Below are 20,187 nucleotides of genomic sequence, written 5' to 3' on the forward strand. Positions count from 1 at the left end.
TGACTGGGAGCCACTTTCCATGGGAATATCAATATGTTCTTCTGGACAGTGTACTCTGCCTGCATGTTGGCCAGGGCCTTCAGGATGTTATCAAAGGTGACACTGTCCAGTTCAAGGGAACCCACTGCATCGTACACCTTCCTGGTCTCGGCAATGAGCTCGTCAGTCTTCTGGTGGAACTGATTGGGGGTGAGATTCCAGCACAGGCAGTTCTTGTTGCAAATGTGAACAGGAGGGCTGCTGAAAACCACCTCTCCTGTAGGTGACGGTCCCATGTTAGTGGAAATTAATCACATTGTTGTTTGAGCTCTCTTGTGAGGAAGTCTGTTGGATGTTGCAGACCTTTGGAGAGTTTTATCTTGAGGTTTTCCCTTCTACGATCCGTATATGGGCACTGTAGCGCCTAAACCCCATTATTAGGCGTTACTGTCTGGTTGCCAACAGCCAAGATTGATGTTATGACGTGTGCTCCAGAAAGTGATGTCCAAACATGTTCATTCAGTTGAAGTATATTTATTAGCTGCCAAAGCCCTATACTTTTACATATAAATAAACATATAAGTCAAAAGAATATACCGGTAGACAATGAGCCCTCCAAACACAGTCTAAAAACTGTTTGCCTCTGCATGTCAGCAACACCTGCACCTGATTAGGACCAGGGTTAAATACCCCTCCCTGTAACCATGGCAACATAGATTGGCAAATTGACAGGAATCATGGAAAACAATATGGTGGCTCAAATGGCTCTTACAGGCACAGAAGGGGCATATGGGTATAAAGTATACTGATGACATCAGAGCTCTCCAGTCTCCATATATGGGCATAAAGGGACAAGGACTGGGATACAGAGATCTCCATATAGGAGCATATCAGTCACATTGGCAGTGTGCCTCTGATGTCATGCTGACTGGGGAGGGGGTCTGGGAGATAGATGGCGTTATGGAGTCTGATGATCAATACTGATGTGAAAGACGATAATGAAATATAAAATGTAATTATCTGGTATCTGTGGACAAATGTAATATGCATGGTGTCATGATTCAAATTGAGTAAATTATTAAAATGTTCATATTCCACAGCCACACAAACCTGTGCATAAATATAACTTATTGCATAACTGGGAGGGCTTGCTATAGCTAGTAATCAGGGAGGTGAGACAAGACAGGCAAATAGATAGGCAAAACAGGAAACACTGGAACATCACTACATAATAAAAGTATACAGTACACAGTTCAGTAAAGTTCATGACATTTTAACTCCTGTCCCATCCAACTCCCACAGAAAGAATCCCTGATCCCATCCACTCCCACTCAAAATGACTCCCACTCCCGTTGTTTATTAGTTTTGTTTTAATTAATTAGTCATTAGAAAAGGCAATGGATTTTGAGTTATTTTTAGATTACTGTGTTTCATGCTCATTCAAAAGATACCAGGAACGATATCCGGTATGCTCGCCTCAAATCCGGCTGCAGGCCTATTCCCAGGAAATGTTCAATCTGTGGTAATATAATAAGGCTAATTGATATTATTCCCGCTCCTGCCTGCTCCCATTGACTTTTCATTCTCATCCTGTAACAATCCCGGGATTAATAAAGCAAGATGTCTGATCAGGTTACCGGGTATTTTATAATGGCTGAGAGGCGTAGTGAGACACGACTCTCCGACCCTTTCAGCCATATATGTAGCTTAATGACTAGTATTAAAGTATTAAAGTCTTTTTTATGTCCAATGCATTTGTATTTACTTCATAAAGTCAACTAACGATAACTAAATGAATTTGTTATGTACAATTTTACTTTTCAGGATTCCAATAAAAAAATAGCCAAAACTATATTCAGGACTTTAATAAAACATATAGCAAAAATAGCTGATCTACAAGCTCAAAACGCTTCAGTGCGACACGTTTTGAAAAAGAATTCTTCTTCTCACTGAGTTTCAGAGACAATGAAGCCAATCTGAAAGGATTTCCTGCCTCTGTCCTTTAACATACTGGTAACACCAGAGGGAGTTAAACAAACCACATGCAACCCAGATTCGGCTCAAACAAAGGATTCAATTGATTTAGCTCCTATGCCACTAAAACGTGGAACACCCTACCAAAAGCCATTAAGAAATGTGAATCCCTAGACTCCTTCAAACTGCAATCAAAGAGCACCTATGGACATCTGCAACTCTAACCCCCACTTTCCCCCCATACTGTATATTTGTACGTCTTTAAATGCTCTGATTCATTGAAAATGGAGGACCTGGTTTCATCCTCGTTGTAGTTTTTGAATTGACTTGTGCATTCATATCAATCAATCAATCAGAATTTGGCCTACCACATAATCACTTCTGGCAGTACTTATACAAGTAAGACGCGCAAACGCGTGAAGCGAACGCAGCTTGTGTGTGTGTGGTTGTGTGTGCGTGTGTGTGTGTGTGTGTGTGTGTGTGTGTGTGTGTGTGTGTGTGTGTGTGTGTGTGTGTGTGTGTGTGTGTGTGTGTGTGTGTGTGCGCATGCGTGTGCGTGTGCGTGTGTGTGTGTGTGTGTGTGTGTGTGTGTGTGTGTGTGTGTGTGTGTGTGTGTGTGTGTGTGTGTGTGTGTGTGTGTGTGTGTGTGTGCTACAGCTGCGCCCTGTGTGTGTGTGTGCTACAGCTGCGCCCTCTGGTGGCGGGCGGGTGGTGTAACAGTGGGACAGACACACACACAGACACACACACAGACACACAGACATTCAGCCCTTGCTGTCATAGTAAGTGGCTCACTGCGTTCGCAACAACTCAAGTGGAAAAATAGAGTCTGCAACACTGGTATGAAAAACTCAGCTCCACTGGTTTATTTGACTCAACGTTTCGATCCCTTAAGGATCTTCTTCAGGAATACTGTGACAGGGACTGGGTGTGCACCTATATACAGGAAGGGGTACAACTGATTGGCTCTAACGATGGGTGGTGACTAATGCCACCTAAGCCCAAACCAATTAACCAGTTTCCAAAGTCACAATAATAATAATAACTAGAAAAAGTGCCCTTCCGGGCACAGGTCTCCACCAGGTTATCCACAGATCCGTGCAGTTAGAGGTAAAAACAGTTTTCGGCCAGTTATAGCGCCACCTTGAGGCTGAGTTGAAATTGTTCATGTGGCATTTCGTCCTCGGCCTAGTGGGAATGTGGGTGCACAATTTCACGGAAATCACGCGATGTGTTCATGATTTGCAGCATTTTGTTTGAAACTGAGCACTCCTGTGAACTTTGGAAGCCAATCTTAACCAATCAGGATGGAGTCTGATAAATCTGAAAGACCCGTTTCGTTGAATGGCTCTAGAGAGACTGTGTACCAATTTGCGTGATGTTTGGACAAAATCTGTAGGTGTACTGTGCAAAAACTTGTTTTGCACAAAGCGGCCTCCTGGTGGCGCTATAACAGGCCGTTCTGGAAAGTTTGGGGCAGAGGTTCATGGTTGGCATCCAGGGAGTGTGTGTGCAAAATATGGCATCGAAAAACTTGTTTTGCACAAAGCGGCCTCCTGGTGGCGCTATAACAGGCCGTTCTGGAAAGTTTGGGGCAGAGGTTCATGGTTGGCATCCAGGGAGTGTGTGTGCAAAATATGGCATCGACCGGGTTAACGGTGGCCGAGATTAGCTGTTCACGGACACACACACGGACACACGGACGGACGGAGTGCAAAACATACTCTCCCCACATGCCTTCGGCCTGGTGGAGACAAATATGACAGGTTTAAATATACACAAATACAACAGGTACAGAATGTGTACACAATATGCAATATTTAAGCACAATAATACACATTGATTTCAGGATAGGACACAAAAAGATTTTCATGGATAACAAAAATCTAATTTGAAATTCCAGATGACTCATTTAATTATTGTTTGGTGTTGAAAATAAAAAAGATAAAGTCCCAAAGCTCCTATAGTGAGGAAGCTGAGACCATTACTTTAATTGTCACCAATTGTGTCCGACTCAGACACCTATTGGTGAAAACCTTTGGTTCTCTCACATCACCCCCCCCCCCCCCCCCCCCCCCTAAAATTGACACAGTGGATTTTTTTTTTAATATTCTGATTGGGTCATGAGGCTTCTACATACTATGCCATGTTCCTAGATGCCTCTGACCAGTGTACATTCACATCCAAGTTGCCATGGGAAAGGGATTTAGGACTTACAATATCAGATGGTGATTGGGTTAGAATTCTTAGGAATGGAAATAAAATGTCAAGAGAACTACGTACAACGTTGATTCAATTCAAAATTATAAATAGAATATATTGGACACCATCAAGATTGCTTAGGGTCGGCTTGACTGATGGTCCTGAATGCTGGAGGTGTCAGGATAGAGACGGTACACTTTTACACATGCTTTGGGGCTGTTCCAAAATTCTGGAATATTGGACCGCTATACATGAAAGACTGGAGAGAATAGCAGGCCTACACATTCCTTTTTCACCCAGTCTGTTCATTCTGGGGGATCCTGCCACATTGAGGCATGTGGCTCCTCCTTTAGCTGAATGGATACAAACGGCCATCATGTCAGGTAGGAGGCTGTTGGTCAAGGACTGGAAGGCTCCATCTGCACCTGCACCGTCCCTCTGGGATGCCTCGATGGGACTATTGGCCGCTTACGAGCGACTGTCATACAGGCTGCTCAATAGAATGGACTTAAAGTGGGGCTTTTACCATTATGCATGTATCAGGACTCTGATTAGTTTCTGGCTATGAATGAGCTCTGAACGGGCAGCAACGTTGGAAAAATACTCTGAAGGAATATGTCTGGAATTGGGGCTGGGGTGGACTGCAGGATATTTCTGTGCATCTGTAATATTGTTTTGTTATGTGTTTGTTTTGTTATGTATTTCTTTGGTTGGGTTTTTTCTATGTCTTTGTCAATGTTTTATATAAAAGAAAATTAATATAAATAAAGTACAAATCTTTCAAATTAAATTTTCAATCAATCAATCAATCATGATTGTCATTGTTCAGCTAGGCCTATTACGTTTAGGAACTATTTCATCAGCATAATAATGATTGGGCACATTACACGGATTGTGTCTGAGTCTGTATGATGGTTGCTTAATGTAAGTCGCTCTTAAGAGCGTCTGCTAAATGCCTAAATTGTATGAGTAATATACTAATATTCAGCCACAGCACAGTGTGTTCATTCATACACAGACATTTTCCCTCACTGTATATAGTATCTTTTCCCTTTTTTGCTTCCCATATGATGAATTCCTGTTCTGTTCTTTACCTACAGAGAAATGTCTATTTGTATGTCTCTAAATGTTTGTATGTCTTTAAATGTTTTGATGAATTGAACAATGTGGACCCTGTTGTAAACAAGTGTAATGCTTAATTGGGTCGTCCACTCACAGTTGACAGTCTTTGTATTGAGTTTGTGCTTAAAATGTACTGTAAATTCTACAAACTGTTAATAAAGATTTCAATCAATCAAAAACAGTAGCCTACTATATAAATGGAGGAATGTAGCCTATGGCACAAAAGTAAACCTAGATTCATTTCCACTTTTTGAACACAGGATGGCAGTAGTTTACAACATTCTATCGCACATACTAGTAGTGGTGGTAGCTTTGAAATGACAACTTCGATTACTATTTCTGTTCAATGAATCTTAGGCCTATATATAAACCATTCGCATGTCTAATTATGCCACTTAACAGCAGGCCTTCAGTGGCACTGAAGGGAACATAAGATTCAAATTGATTGCACTGAATCAGTGCAATACTGCAATTTGAACCTCAACCGCGTATTGAATTAATTAAAAATAATTCTGTTAAATTAATAATTCCACCAAGTATATTCATTTTTGATTGGTTGAATACTTTATTTGTAAACGAGACAAATAGCTAAATGATAACAAAACAGTCCTGGGGATTGTTTTCATTGTAGTCGTATTCAATTCATCGACATCATACAAAAAGTAGCACAATAATAAATGTCATCAACACATACAAACATTATTATGTGTACAAAACAAATGTGATGGGAATAGAAAGTTACAAATAATGTAAATTAATGACAACCAACTGCGCCTGCGCATTTGCTGGGCGGAAAGAGTAATAGCGTTGGGCGGAAGTCGTCACGTCCTTTCTCCTCGCGGACAGCCATCATGGTGAGTTCTTCATGGAGCGTTAGCATTTACAAAAACGATGTTATTTAAATTATTAGCCGCTATTGGCATCCGTGTACGACAACCACACACACATTTGTTACTTATACATTGCTACAAACATTTGTGAGGTTCTTAAAGGTTGTATTTATATACGCAATAAACTAAAACCATCGCGGAGAAATGTTGGATGTGGCTCGCTCTACAACGTGGTCCTCCAGGGCCGATAGAAAAGACACCACTCTTGACAGTCTAACGTCTGTGTCTTATATATTACAATTGTTAACATGGTGGATAAGTTTGCTTGCTTTGACTAGGAGCTGCAGGTCCGTCCCCACAATTAGTCGAAATGCTAACGTAATTCGATAGCATAGGCTAGCCTACGGTATGCTAGTTTTTTTTGTATATATACACACCGTAAACGGGCATGCTTAGCTCTGGTCCATAGCTCTAATACGTTGCATTTAAATTTTAGATGCTAGATTATTTCGATGTTTTTATTTCAAATTGCATCTTTGCCTACGTGATTATGTCTTTGTCTGTTAATTGTAAGCCAGTCGTTGCCAAACGTCTGTGTCAAGGACCCCCAAATTCGTATATATTTGGATGAGGACCCCATCAGAAAATGTTTTGTGCCAGGGACCTGTCGATTTGAGAATATACCCCCCCTTCCAACATCAACATTTACGATTATTTGCTGGGGACATGACTGCTTTGTGCCAGGGACCTCTTGTCGATTTGAGCTATATATCCCTCCCAACACCAACATTTATGATTATTTCCTTGGGACCCAACACCCACTGAAGCATTGATATAGTTTAAAATTGAATTTTTGCTTTATCCGTTAATTCATATCGGAAAAACCATTGAATTTATTTAACACATGGTTACAAGGGCCTGTCTTGCCAAGATCCAAAAAAGATGACAAACTCCAGAAACTGTTGTTTTTGCTAAACTCAACACTGTATGTTGTCCCCCAGGTGTTCAAGCGCTTCGTCGAGGTTGGCCGCGTCGCCTACATCTCCTTCGGTTCACATTCTGGCAAGCTGGTGGCCATCGTTGATGTCATCGACCAAAACAGGGTGAGATTATGGACCTTTGTCCACTGAAAATCTTGAGTGGTGCTCAAACCTTTCCATGGCAAGTTCCCCAAAAATGTTTTGCCGCTGACCCCCCACCCCCTAAATGACATCTAACAGTTACATGTCTGCACTCTTAGCCACAAATGGATAAATTAACACTTTGTACTGCAAACCTTTATATAAACTTAATTTCCTCTTTTTAGGCTCTGGTTGATGGCCCCTGCACAGGTGTGAGAAGGCAAGCCATGGCCTTTAAGCGCATGCAGCTCACTGACTACGTGATCAAAGTACCACACAGGTGAGTTACAGCACTGATGACCCTTGAGTAATCTGAGCATAACATTGTATTGATAGCCATGGCCATTTATTCTAGCCGAAGCAGCAGTTGTTATGCAGAGTTGTTACAAAGAATGCTTGCTAATGGCCAACTTCTGCAGAGTTGAAATCTGTGTTAAAGGTCACCAAAATTAAGTTAAGCAAGCGAAGGGATGCAGCTTCGCCACCAGAAGCTGCATCACTTCGCTTGCTTAAAATGGAAGTGAGCTGGACAAAAACTTGCACATGTGTACCATGACCTAATAAAAACTGAAGACTTTAGTCATTGGCTGAATGCAATTGCACGATAGAAAATGGCATTTGTCTGTCTGCGCAGCAATAGCTAGAAGAAATTACTGTGCTACCTAATGGGCTGAGCATTGGAATCAAACGTCAATCTTATGAAAATTATTGGAACGCAACTACTGGAATAACCACTAGTTTGATTGTAAAAACCTTCTGATTTCAGGAAATTTTACAACGGGTAGTTTTTTGCATTATTTATTCCTGCTGTTTTTACCAGTGGCTTATATCTTGTTTCCACACAGTGCCCGTCAGAAATTTGTGAGAAAAGCATGGGAGAAGGCACAAGTCAATGAGAAGTGGGCCGAAAGCAGCTGGGCAAAGAAAATTGAGGCCAGACAAAAGGTAATGCCAAGAGAAGACCCCACAACTTGCTGTAATGCTCACATTACACATCATGCTTTATTTTATTCTGTTCGTTCATTGACATGGTAATGGAGCACACTACAGTTGTATAATGAAGGTTGACATGTTTCACAAACTTACAAATGAATACAGCTTTGTTCACTCCTGAAGGCCAATTGGATTTGAGCGTTCATAATCAGACAAGAATCATGCACATGACGAATATCCCAAAGCATTTCAAATTGTAAGGGATAAATTGTGGGACTTAAAGTGTGATTCTTACATGACTGCCAAATTGGACAGACACAGACAAGCAGGTTGTCTGTGTAATTTTAATTTATATCCTCTCTGGATACTGCACAAAGTGTTATACCGGTATTTATAACTTGTTTAAATTGGAACTCCCCGTTGGAAATCATTAAAGGTATATTCAGTGATTTCACTTAATTCAAATATCACTTCTTTTTTTTGTTGTGATAATCCTCCCTACTATAGAGTGTGCTGGCCATATAAGGAGTTCCTCCCTGTCCCCAGTTAACCCCTGGGGGTCAAAAAACCTTAGGTTTCGTTTTTGACTATCCTGATTGGACGAAAACCAAACCTAAGCCTAAGCCAAAAACGAAACCTAAGGTTTTTTGAGTGAAATCACTGAATATACCTTAAGTTTAATCAGAATAACCAACTGCTATTCTATGTTTGTTTAACATGATTTTTTCTTTTCCCTTAAGGCTTTCCCTGAGCCAACATGCTTCAAGCATTAGTTTTGCACAAAAAAACCCTCCTTGGGTTATGCTTGATAAAAACATACACATATAAATTTATAATAATTATCAAAGTACAATCATAATTATATCAGCAGCTCAGGGGAAGACCAAACGAAGCTCCATAAAACCAACAGAGCAACGATATGTGATTGATGAACTCCTCCACTGTCCCCCGATTAGACTATTTTATATTGTTTACTTGTAGCTGAAATGTTGTTAGTTTTTTTTTCTTCTCAGTTTCGGCTTCTGACCTGTAACTTTGACTTGTCTTTGCAGAGGGCCAAAATGAGCGACTTCGACCGCTTCAAAGTAATGAAGGCCAAGAGGATGGTAAGTTTAAGAGAAACGCCAAGGCAACGCATTTTCTAGTAGCTGCTTACTGCAATTTACACCCTCACAAGAGATTTCAACTTTGCACTTAAATATAAACCCAAGTGTACAGAACACATCCTGGTTTATTTTGAAATCCAGCATTGTGACGCTAAAAGGCAAAACTTCCAGTTTCTTATTTCATTTTATCTAAAGCATGTCTTTCTGTGTTCACTCTGCAGAGGAACAAGATCATCAGGACTGAAGTAAAGAAACTGCAGAAGGAGGCCGCTGCAAAAAAGTGATTAATCCTGAGAAACAAAATAAAAGTCTTGACTTGTAATCTTGTCCCTTTTTTTTCCCAAAAATAAATTTACCTAATTAGTTAAAGGTAGGGTAAATGATATTTCCTGATTATAATTCTTGTTAAATGGCTCTATAATACTGATAGTAAATATTGCTGTAGTTTAGTAACGGATCACCAGATTTTTAATAAACAAATGTATTTTTAGATCGGTATTCCAATTTTATCCAATCAGGAGAATGGATGCAGGATAAACGTTAAATTGGGAGAGATGATGGAGCTGAAGAGAGCCAAGTTACTGAACGAATGCTTTATCAATGATTACTGCCAAGACTATTGAGCTTTACACTTTTAATTAAACATTTTGTTTTAATGTAAAATATTTACACTAACCTACTACACTAAGTAACAAAAAAATGTGATGACTTATATTACACAACATATATGTGGTGCTTAAAATAATTTTGCATGGTTAAAGCATCATTTAGACTTAAATGACGGTGTTGTGACAAGTGTTCAAAGGTTTAAAATTTGTTTTGGATGTGTTATAGTTTTTCAGATACTTGGTAGTGAACTTGACAATGTGTTTGAGGTCTTTTACAATAATAGAATTTTGGCTTTTTCATCTCTACTTGGGCTACTGTATTTATGCATTTCTCAAAGTGTGTTCATTTTCAGATGGTAGAAAAGGTTTGGTTTAGTTTTTAGGATCCCCGTTAACTGTTACACCTGGCAACAGCTACATACAAAAATAAGAAAATAGAAATAAAAACTAGATGTCACAAGAAAATAATACATTACAGCATAAACACTACCATTAGTGCATTCACTCTAGATTGTATTACCTGGTGTATTGACATAAACATAATTACAACTTTTCCATAAGAAAAGTCTTATTGGAAATGCCTTTTACCCTTAATTTCTGTGATGCATACTGAGTTCCAGAAAGTCATTGCCCTGTACATGACTATTCTTCATTGCACCAGTTCTTGGCACTGTAAATCGACACATTGCAACATGTCTGGTATTATGTTTGTATCACTGGTATAATGAAACATTTTTTATGAGCATTTTGTTTTTTTATTTGAACAAATGTTCCACCGCCCAAGCTAGCTTCTGCTTTGGCTTCGTGGTCCCATGTTATCTCTATGAAGAGCAGCTTTTGAGCTTTGAAGCTTGGAATGAACAGCTTTTTGTTTTTGCTTTGCTTTCATGCTCACCAAAACTCAACTTTATTGCTGCTTTGAAACGCTGGAGCTTTTCAAAGCTGCGTGTAGCCAATCAGAGCACAGCGTGGTTTGAGGGGGCGGAGTTGAGACCATTTCACAAAACGAAAAGGCTGTGCAAAAGCTGTCCGCTGCAATTCTCCGAATTAAAAAATATACTTTTTAAATATGGGCTGTATATGAAATATGAAAGGATATTTGGCAAGACCATAGCCGATTTTATCGATAGAAATTAAAGTTTATATGAGAAACAAGTTGTCGAAGCGGTGAAAACAGGTTGTGTTCCGTGTTCCCACTGGATTGAGACTTTTTCTGGGGAGAATAGTTCCTGCATTCACCCCCCCGCCCCGGTTCTCATCGAAGCCATTCATGCGGAGTTGCGGACTACTGCCCAGTCCAGAACGGCGCTGTCCGTCGCTGAATGTGGACTAAACAGTGCACACACACACACGGCTGATGAATTAGCAGATATAGATCGATAGATGGAAAAACAATTAAACAATATAGTTCCAACCGGTGTCGGAGTTTTCCCCCAAAGTGGCCAAACATTCGCCGAGAAAAGGGTGAGGAGACGGCCGCTCTCAGCCGGTCGTCGTATGTGTGTGTGTGTGTGTGTGTGTGTGTGTGTGTGTGTGTGTGTGTGATATTGAGCGCCCGACACGGGGACACGTGTGTGTGTGTGTGTGTGTGTGTGTGTGTGTGTGTGTGTGTGTGTGTGTGTGTGTGTGTGCGCGCGAGAGAGAGATCAATAATTTATATTATATCAGTTGTATGATATCGATATGCATGCGCGCGGACATCCCTGATCCGACCTGTCATGTGCCGGTCGTCATGTGTGTGTGTGTGTGTGTGTGTGTGTGTGTGTGTGTGTGTGTGTGTCGGTCGGTAGCTATGTTGATTGTTGAAACATGGGCACCGTGAATCATACCTTTATTTATGCAATATGTTGCACGTGTTTTGTGATTGGTTTGCTGCGTTCTGAATCGATAAACCAATGGCATATAGATTAGATTTATTTGAGGGAATCATTTCAATTGGTTTATTGCGTTCATGTAGGCCTATCGATGAACCTCATAGCAAAAGTTGAAAGACAGTAGATAGCCTATGTTTATAGATAGATAAAACACAATCCCCCCGTGTGTGTGTGTGTGTGTGTGTGTGTGTGTGTGTGTGTGTGTGTGCGCGAGAGAGATCAATATAATATTATAATTATAATATTATAATAATAATCAGTTGAATGATATGCATGCGGACATCCATGATCCTCCGACTGTAAATGATAATGTGAAAAATCTAATTAATTATACATCATTTGGAAGTCCCTGACATGAGAAAAACTGGATTAAACTGATATGAACTAAATTATATGATACTGACATGATACTGACATGATACTGGCCATGATACTGACATGATACTGACATGATACTGACCATGATACTGACATGATACTGACATGATACTGTCATGATACTGACATGATACTGACCATGATACTGACATGATACTGACATGATACTGACATGATACTGACCATGATACTGACCATGATACTGACATGATACTGACATGATACTGACATGATACTGTCATGATACTGACATGATACTGACCATGATACTGACATGATACTGACATGATACTGGCCATGATACTGACATGATACTGACATGATACTGACATGATACTGGCCATGATACTGACCATGATACTGACATGATACTGACATGATACTGGCCATGATACTGACATGATACTGACATGATACTACCATGATACTGACATGATACTGACCATGATACTGACCATGATACTGACCATGATACTGACCATGATACTAACATGACACTGACATGATACTGACCATGATACTGACATGATACTGACATGATACTGACCATGATACTGACATGATACTGACCATGATACTGACATGATAAAAAAAATATATATATATATATATATATATATAAATAATAATATTTATATTAATATAAATAATAATAAAAAAATAAAAATAAAAAAATAAATAATAATAAATAAATAAAATTATAAATAAATAAATAAATCATTGTGCCAACTAGTAGGCTAGGCATACTTTAATTTAATTAATTAATAACTTTCACAACTATTTATTTATTTATTATTTTATTTATTTATTATTTTATTTATTTACTTATTTTTATTTTCAGTATCATGTCAGTATCATGGCCAGTATCATGTCAGTATCATGGTCAGTATCATGTCAGTATCATGGCCAGTATCATGTCAGTATCATGGTCAGTATCATGTCAGTATCATGGTCAGTATCATGTCAGTATCATGTCAGTATCATGGTCAGTATCATGTCAGTATCATGGTCAGTATCATGTCAGTGTCATGGTCAGTATCATATCATTTAGTTCATATCAGTTTAATCCAGTTTTTCTCATGTCAGGGACTTCCAAATGATGTATAATTAATTAGATTTTTCACATTATCATTTACAGTCGGAGGATCATGGATGTCCGCATGCATATCATTCAACTGATATAATATTATATTGATCTCTCTCGCGCGCACACACACACACACACACACCCACACCCACACACACACACACACACACACACACACACACACACACACACACACACACACGGGGGGGGATTGTGTTTTATCTATCTATAAACATAGGCTATCTACTGTCTTTCAACTTTTGCTATGAGGTTCATCGATAGGCCTACATGAACGCAATAAACCAATTGCGCATCTGCTTAAACTGCCTGTTTTCTCTCAGCTCAAGCCAGCTTGAGTGACAGGTACCTTGTACACGCCCACTTTCTCAAAAAAAAGCAGCTTCGAAATGAGTTTAGCTTTGCTCTTATTTCCAGCTTTGGCCGGTCGGAACGGGGCTTAAGAAGAGCAGCTTTTGAGCTTTGAAGCTTGGAATGAACAGCTTTTTTTTTTTTGCTTTGCTTTCATGCTCACCAAAACTCAACTTTAAAGCTGCTTTGAAACGCTGGAGCTTTTCAAAGCTGCGTGTAGCCAATCAGAGCACAGCGTGGTTTAAGGGGGCGGAGTTTAGGTCATTTCACAAAACCAAAAGTCTCTCCGAGAGCTGTCCGGCCCGATTCTCCGCATTTAAAAAAATACTTTTTAAATATGGGCTGTATATGAAATATGAATGGATATTTGGCAAGACCATGGCCGATTTTATCGATAGAAATTAAAGTTTATATGAGAAACAAGTTGTCGAAGCGGTGAAAACAGGTTGTGTTCCGTGTTCCCAGTGGATTGATACTTTTTCTGGGGAGAAGTTCCTGCATTCACCCCCCCGCCCCGGTTCTCATCGAAGCCATTGATGCGGACTATTGCCCAGTCCAGAACGGCGCTGTCCGTCGCTGAATGTGGACTAAACAGTGCATAAAGAAGCCCGCTCTCAGCCGGTCGTCGTCGTCGTGTGTGTGTGTGTGTGTGTGTGTGTGTGTGTGTGTGTGTGTCAGTTGTATGATATGTATGATATCAGTTGTATGATATCGATATGCATGCGGACAATGGGACATCCCTGATCCGACCTGTCATGTGCCGGTCGTCATGTGTGTGTGTGTGTGTGTGTGTGTGTGTGTGTGTGTGTGTGTGTGTGTGAGAGAGAGAGAGAGAGAGAGAGAGAGAGAGAGAGAGAGCGATATAATGCTATAAATGGCCCGTATATATATATGCCATATAACGTATATACTGGCCCCATTAACTATTAATGCTAATGTTAAGTAAACGATATCACTCATGCACACACACGTACACAACCCCCCCCCCCCCCCCCCCCCCACACACACACACACACACTCTCGCAGAATTAGAGAATTATATTTAAACATATTTAAAGCACAGTGATGGTATAGGTATTGATTATTTATTTTATTTAGATATTGATTATTTTAATCAATTTAGATATTGATTGTTTATTAAGTAATTAAAGTATGCCTAGCCTACTAGTTGGCACAATGTTTTCCCCGGGAGGAGCAGACCAGAGGAGGGTCAGTGACAGACAGACAGGGCCGCGGGGGCTCCCTTCCCCGGACTTGAGACTTGGGACTGAATGTCCGGAAATCACACGTTAACATAAGCTGTTTTAATTGCTTTTACGACGTGCTGGATATATACAATTGTATTTCTACGGTATGCTCTTGCTAAATCAACATTAACATTACATACAGAGCCGCTATTTAAAAAAATGCCCGGAGAGTTTTGCTCGTGGCGGAGGAGGAGGAGGAGAGCGGAGTGGGGGGTTTTCCCAACCCCAAGACGAGCACTTCAGCTGGGGTAAAAGAGGGAGGAACGAGATCGGGTCCGTAGTCTCGTTCGGTTATTTACAAACAAGTTTACCAAGATTATATTATTTATTCATCCATACGTAGTGTATGATGTAACTAAATATATAATTATTTCTCCTCTACAGTCGCTATTTTACATTTTAGACTTTCAAATGCGCATCTGCTCAAACTGCCCGTTTTCTTTCTCATCTGCAGTCCAGGCAGCTTGAGTGACAGGTCCCTTGTACACGCCCACTTTCTAAAAAAAAAGCAGCTTCGAAATGAGTTCAGCTTTGCTTTCATTTCCAGCTTTGGCCGGTCGGAACGGGGCTTATTCTGGGCTATTTGCAATTTACGCAGGTCCTTGGCTACATTGGTGAACTATGGCCTCCCAAGGCTCCCATTGCATGCAATAGACTGTCGATTTGTCCTTGGCTGTCCTTTTCTCACACACCATTGCATAATGTATGACAGACTTCAATGGACACCTTTACAAGAAGACACATGCACTGGCTTCAACTGGTTTTTAAATGTATTTATTTCAATTATCCTATTTACCTCAAACGTTATTTAACTTCTATCCCGTCAACACAACGTACCAGACACTCCACTCAGGTTTACTTTAATGTTCCTTTGGTTAGTATTGAATTTGGTAAATATGCCTTTTCCTTTAAAGCCCCTACACTGGCCTACAGACTGGAATACTATACCAAATAACATTAGATCCATCTCATCATTCCCAGTTTTCAAAAGTGCACTGTCTTCCTACTTCAATGTCTTATGTTCTTGCTTTCGGTAAATATGCCATTATATCACCATGTTTATTCCTTTATTTCATTATTTTATTTTGTATTACTATTATTTTATTATATTTTTTACACTCACTGTATAAGACATATAATCTTCATAATGTGCTACATTATATTATTGGATTCAAAGCCGTAATGAGGTAAGGTTTTCAATGTTTAATGTTTTGTCCTGTCCATGTTAGGTGTATGTAATTTGTTTTGTTTTACTGTTTACATGTACAATAATGTTGTGACATGTATCTGTGTTGGGAGCCCCTCGAAAAGGGTATTTTTCCTAATAAAGAAACTTTAATCATCAATCCACTAGGTGGCAGCAGAAGGTAATTGTATAATCTATAATTGTACTAGGCCGCCTTAGGCTCCGTCTTTTGAGCTAATTTAGAACTTCCTGTCTGAGAGCTAGCTAATTTAAGACATCCGGTTGCCTTCAGAATAAAATAAGGCTATTTAATTAATAATTATTACATTACATTATTAGTATTATTATTACATTACAGTTATTGTAAAGACACACATTATGTTTCTGTGTAAAAATAAGTAATTAAATAACATCAAAAAGTTATCTAAATGGATAAATGCTATTCACTGGAGTGAATATTCTATTATATTCTAAAAACGACTTATAAATCCTAAAGCCTTGTTTATACTTCACTGTGCAACGGTCCTATGCTGGACAATAGCAGATATGCAAACTCACAGCACATCTCATTCAAGACACTGAACTTGCAGATCTGCCATTTTTGAACACACTATAAAGTTAACCATTTATCATGCTGCTCTACGTGGCACTGCATTCTGTGACATTAAACCAAATGGCATTTTCCACTCTATGACACTACTGTTCTACATTTCTGTCTAATAAAATAGGCTATTAATTTAATCAATCAAACTGCATTAACTAACAGAGATACTACTAACCAAGCTATCCATGTCAACATGCTCTATAGGAGTCTCAATAACAGGTATAAGTAACGTTTAATGTTTAGTAATTTTTAATGTAGCAGAAGAGGCCATTCATTGAACAGAGTTTTGCACAATTTTAACATCCCAGATCGATTGAAATATGAATCTACTGTGCTGTGCTACACCATGATATATTAAGAGTACAATAACATTCCATTGTGAATAAAAACGTATTAACCACAGTGTAATGCTAAAGGTTTCATCACAGGGCTGTCTGCTTCATGTAATATCATTAAAAGTGTTGTTGGTGACAGTTATATGAGTTGGAAGCATTAAGACCCATTTTAACCCTCAATGGCTTCCTTTCTGACAAATAACGTTATTGTAAAAAAAAAAAAAAAAAGATTCACGCGTTCATATGTAGCTATTTTGCATTAGAAGCGGATGGGACCAAGGGACCCGGATGTAACGTAGGAGGACTACAAATTATGACTACAATAGATTCGCGGTTAAATCTCGCGGGCGTGGCCTCACACCGGAAGGAAGTGCCGCCGTCCTCAAATACGGAAGAGACGCGTGGAGGTCGGCTTGGTCAGTGTTTGTTTGGAAGTGCCACGTCACCATCTTCCGGGTCCGTCTTCGGAGCAAGTAAGTGATTAAATGTTATTTAATACTTAACGCTGTTGTTGTTTTTGTGTTCAAACGTCTATCACTTGAAGTTACTTGTTATGATGTTTATATATGATGTTTGTACGAAACCGTAAAACAGTGTTTCAGTAGCCGATTGGTTACTGTTGAAGGTTTATAAACAACGGCCCGTCGATGACCGAGTGTTTTTCCTTCTTACCAAAACAAACACAATTGTTTTTCCATCTAGTCGAGGTCCATTATTCATTAAGTATTTGAGCCACGGACCACCATGTTACATTTATAGACTCACATTAGAAATGAGCGAGTTATGATTAAAAGAACGTATAAGACTTATGATCTTGGCTCTTTGCTCTTTAACACACGACACAGACGGCTAGCTAACTAGGCTAGCTAGCTTCTAGCCTGTTGTTTGTTGGTGAAAGACTCCAAGCTGGGAAGTGTATTTCAGCGAGTAGCTATACGTGGTTTTGTTTATTTTCTGTAAAGTATAACCCTCGCTGCTACTCGCTGAAATACACTTCCCAGCTTGGAGTAAATAAACAAAACCACGTATAGCTACTCGCTGAAATACACTTCCCAACTTGGAGTCTTTCACCAACAAACAACAGGCTAGAAGCTAGCTAGCCTAGTTAGCTAGCCGTCTGTGTCGCTCATTTCTTGCTCATTTAAAAAAAGGTTATATACTATGTAAACTATGAAATGCAGGCTTTCATTTGGTATATAGAACGTTTGTGTAGGCCGTCTCTATGAAACGGTATCAATTGAAAAGGAAATGTCGGGAAATCGCTTTATTTTTTCCCTCGCGCACCCAGCGCCAAGATCACCGTCGTGTAGGCCGTCTCTACGAAACGGTATCAATTGACTAATGATCATTATGACTTGCTGTTTGCTGTATCTGTTTTTTTTAAATAGCAAAATACTGGGTCAATTGTCTGACTTTGATTGCTTAAAGTAGACCTGCATAAAATTCTGTACTGCAGCTATTTACAACCAGGTAGTGTATAAGTTAAATTGAATTGTTGTACTTTCAAAAGGGTTTATTGGGGCACCTAAGGTGTTAGATCTCATTCTTCTGCCCTTTGTTTCATTGCACACATGTTAAAGCATTGGTCTAAAACTACATAGCCTATATCCATTGAAAACTCTGTTAGCCTACTAGTTACTTTTTAGATTGTATTATTACAAAATATACACTAAACAACTTCAGTCCTATATTTCTTTACTTTTACTTACTTTTACTTTAACCTAGTGGGGGAGTGGTTAGTGGGTGGGGGAGTGATTATGCAAGAAATTAGGGTTGTGGACAAGTATCTATTGTCACACCCATTCAAGTGGTGCTAAAATTTCAGGATTCTTTGCATGGCTTATTCTCTGCTTTGGGGTTTCTGTTTCAACAAGTTTTAGATGGTCATATCTCCTTCAATTATTGTCCAATTTCATTGAATGATACATCATATGAAAGCTTACATTCTGTACTTTAATAATTTACTGTAATCTGTAAAAATCGAGTTGAGGCATATTCTGCTGGCACTGGTCACAGATTCTAAACACAATAAGTAACTTAAAAAGTGATAACATGTTTGAGCCACGGACCACCATTTCACATTAATAGACTCTCACAATGGTGGTCAGTGGCTCAAATGGGTCTGAGAGACTAGATGGCGTCAAATGTTGGTCCGTGGTTCAAACGCTGAATAAATAATCGACTAGAGGTGAGAAGAGTATTGTTTGGTAGGTAAAGGACACACATTCTGTGAAAATTGGCGCGAAGCAACAAACATTCTTTAAAATTGGTGGGAAACGATCCCGGGCACTCATGTTAACAAAGCTCAGTCACTAACCACTATGCTACAATCAGCATTATATAATTAAAGGATCAAAAGTAGCAATCTTCTACATTCTCTAATTGTGTAGTTTTTTGGAAATTAAGCAGATGCTTAACAACAATTGAACTATTGAGAGTGTAAAGATCTACTATTGGGGTCAATTTGGTTACCTAAATTAAATTGCTCTGTATTGTGACAGTAATCATTGCTATAGAGTGTGTGTTCAGTAACAGTGTTAAATAGCTCTATAGTGTGACAGAAATCATTGCTATAGTGTGTGTTCAGTAACAGTGTTAAATAGATATTGTGACAGTAATCATTGCTAAGGTGTGTTCTCGTAACAGTGTTAAATAGCTCTATATTGTGACAGTAATCATTGCTATAGTGTTTGTTCAGTAACAGAGGTCTCCCGGTCTCTCCAGCTTTTTGTTAAACACAGTCCCATAGTCACAGTACCTCCCATTCACTCCCACTCAGTCCCATTCACTCCCATTCACTTTTATTCACTCCCATTCAGTCACATAGTAACAGTACATCCCATTCAGTCCCATTCACTCCCATAGTATCAGTCCCATAGTAACAATACCTCCCATTCACTCCCATCCACTCCCATGCACTCCCATAGTATCAGTCCCATAGTAACAGTACCTCCCTTTCACTCCCATTCAGTCCCATAGTATCAGTAACTCCCATTATCTTGCAACACAGCAGCCAAGTATATGCAGAACACGTATACACGCATTTGACATAACACAAACAACAAGACAATTTACATACATAAAGACATGAAGACAAGAGCAATATCCACCGCTTTGATTATCCTGTGGCTACTACAACTCCTGATTAAACCCTTTTCTATTTATTAAAGAGCTGGAGAGACAGGAATATTCCTGTTACTGAACACACACTATAGCAATTATTACTGTCACA

General features: G+C 39.4%; 1 protein-coding gene across 3 annotated transcripts in view; it reads left to right on the forward strand.

Moving 5' to 3' along the window:
• The first annotated feature begins 6,071 nt into the window (after positions 1 to 6,071).
• rpl14 (ribosomal protein L14) overlaps positions 6,072 to 20,187 on the forward strand; it is a 143,006-nt gene continuing 128,890 nt past the window's right edge. For 2 of the 3 annotated variants that reach the window (XM_083768320.1, XM_083768319.1), the window contains exons 1-6: positions 6,072 to 6,131; positions 7,109 to 7,210; positions 7,414 to 7,508; positions 8,074 to 8,173; positions 9,214 to 9,267; positions 9,489 to 9,552. In XM_083768320.1, coding sequence (XP_083624446.1) covers positions 6,129 to 6,131; positions 7,109 to 7,210; positions 7,414 to 7,508; positions 8,074 to 8,173; positions 9,214 to 9,267; positions 9,489 to 9,551 — 417 coding nt within the window. In that variant the 5' untranslated portion in view covers positions 6,072 to 6,128 and the 3' untranslated portion in view covers position 9,552. Of the gene's footprint in view, positions 6,132 to 7,108; positions 7,211 to 7,413; positions 7,509 to 8,073; positions 8,174 to 9,213; positions 9,268 to 9,488; positions 9,590 to 20,187 lie in introns of those variants that run through there. The other variant, XM_083768318.1, reaches the window with a different exon arrangement.

Source organism: Protomyctophum parallelum, assembly GCF_964188405.1.
Source record: "Protomyctophum parallelum genome assembly, chromosome: 1".
In the NCBI taxonomy this organism is placed as follows: Eukaryota; Metazoa; Chordata; class Actinopteri; order Myctophiformes; family Myctophidae; genus Protomyctophum; species Protomyctophum parallelum.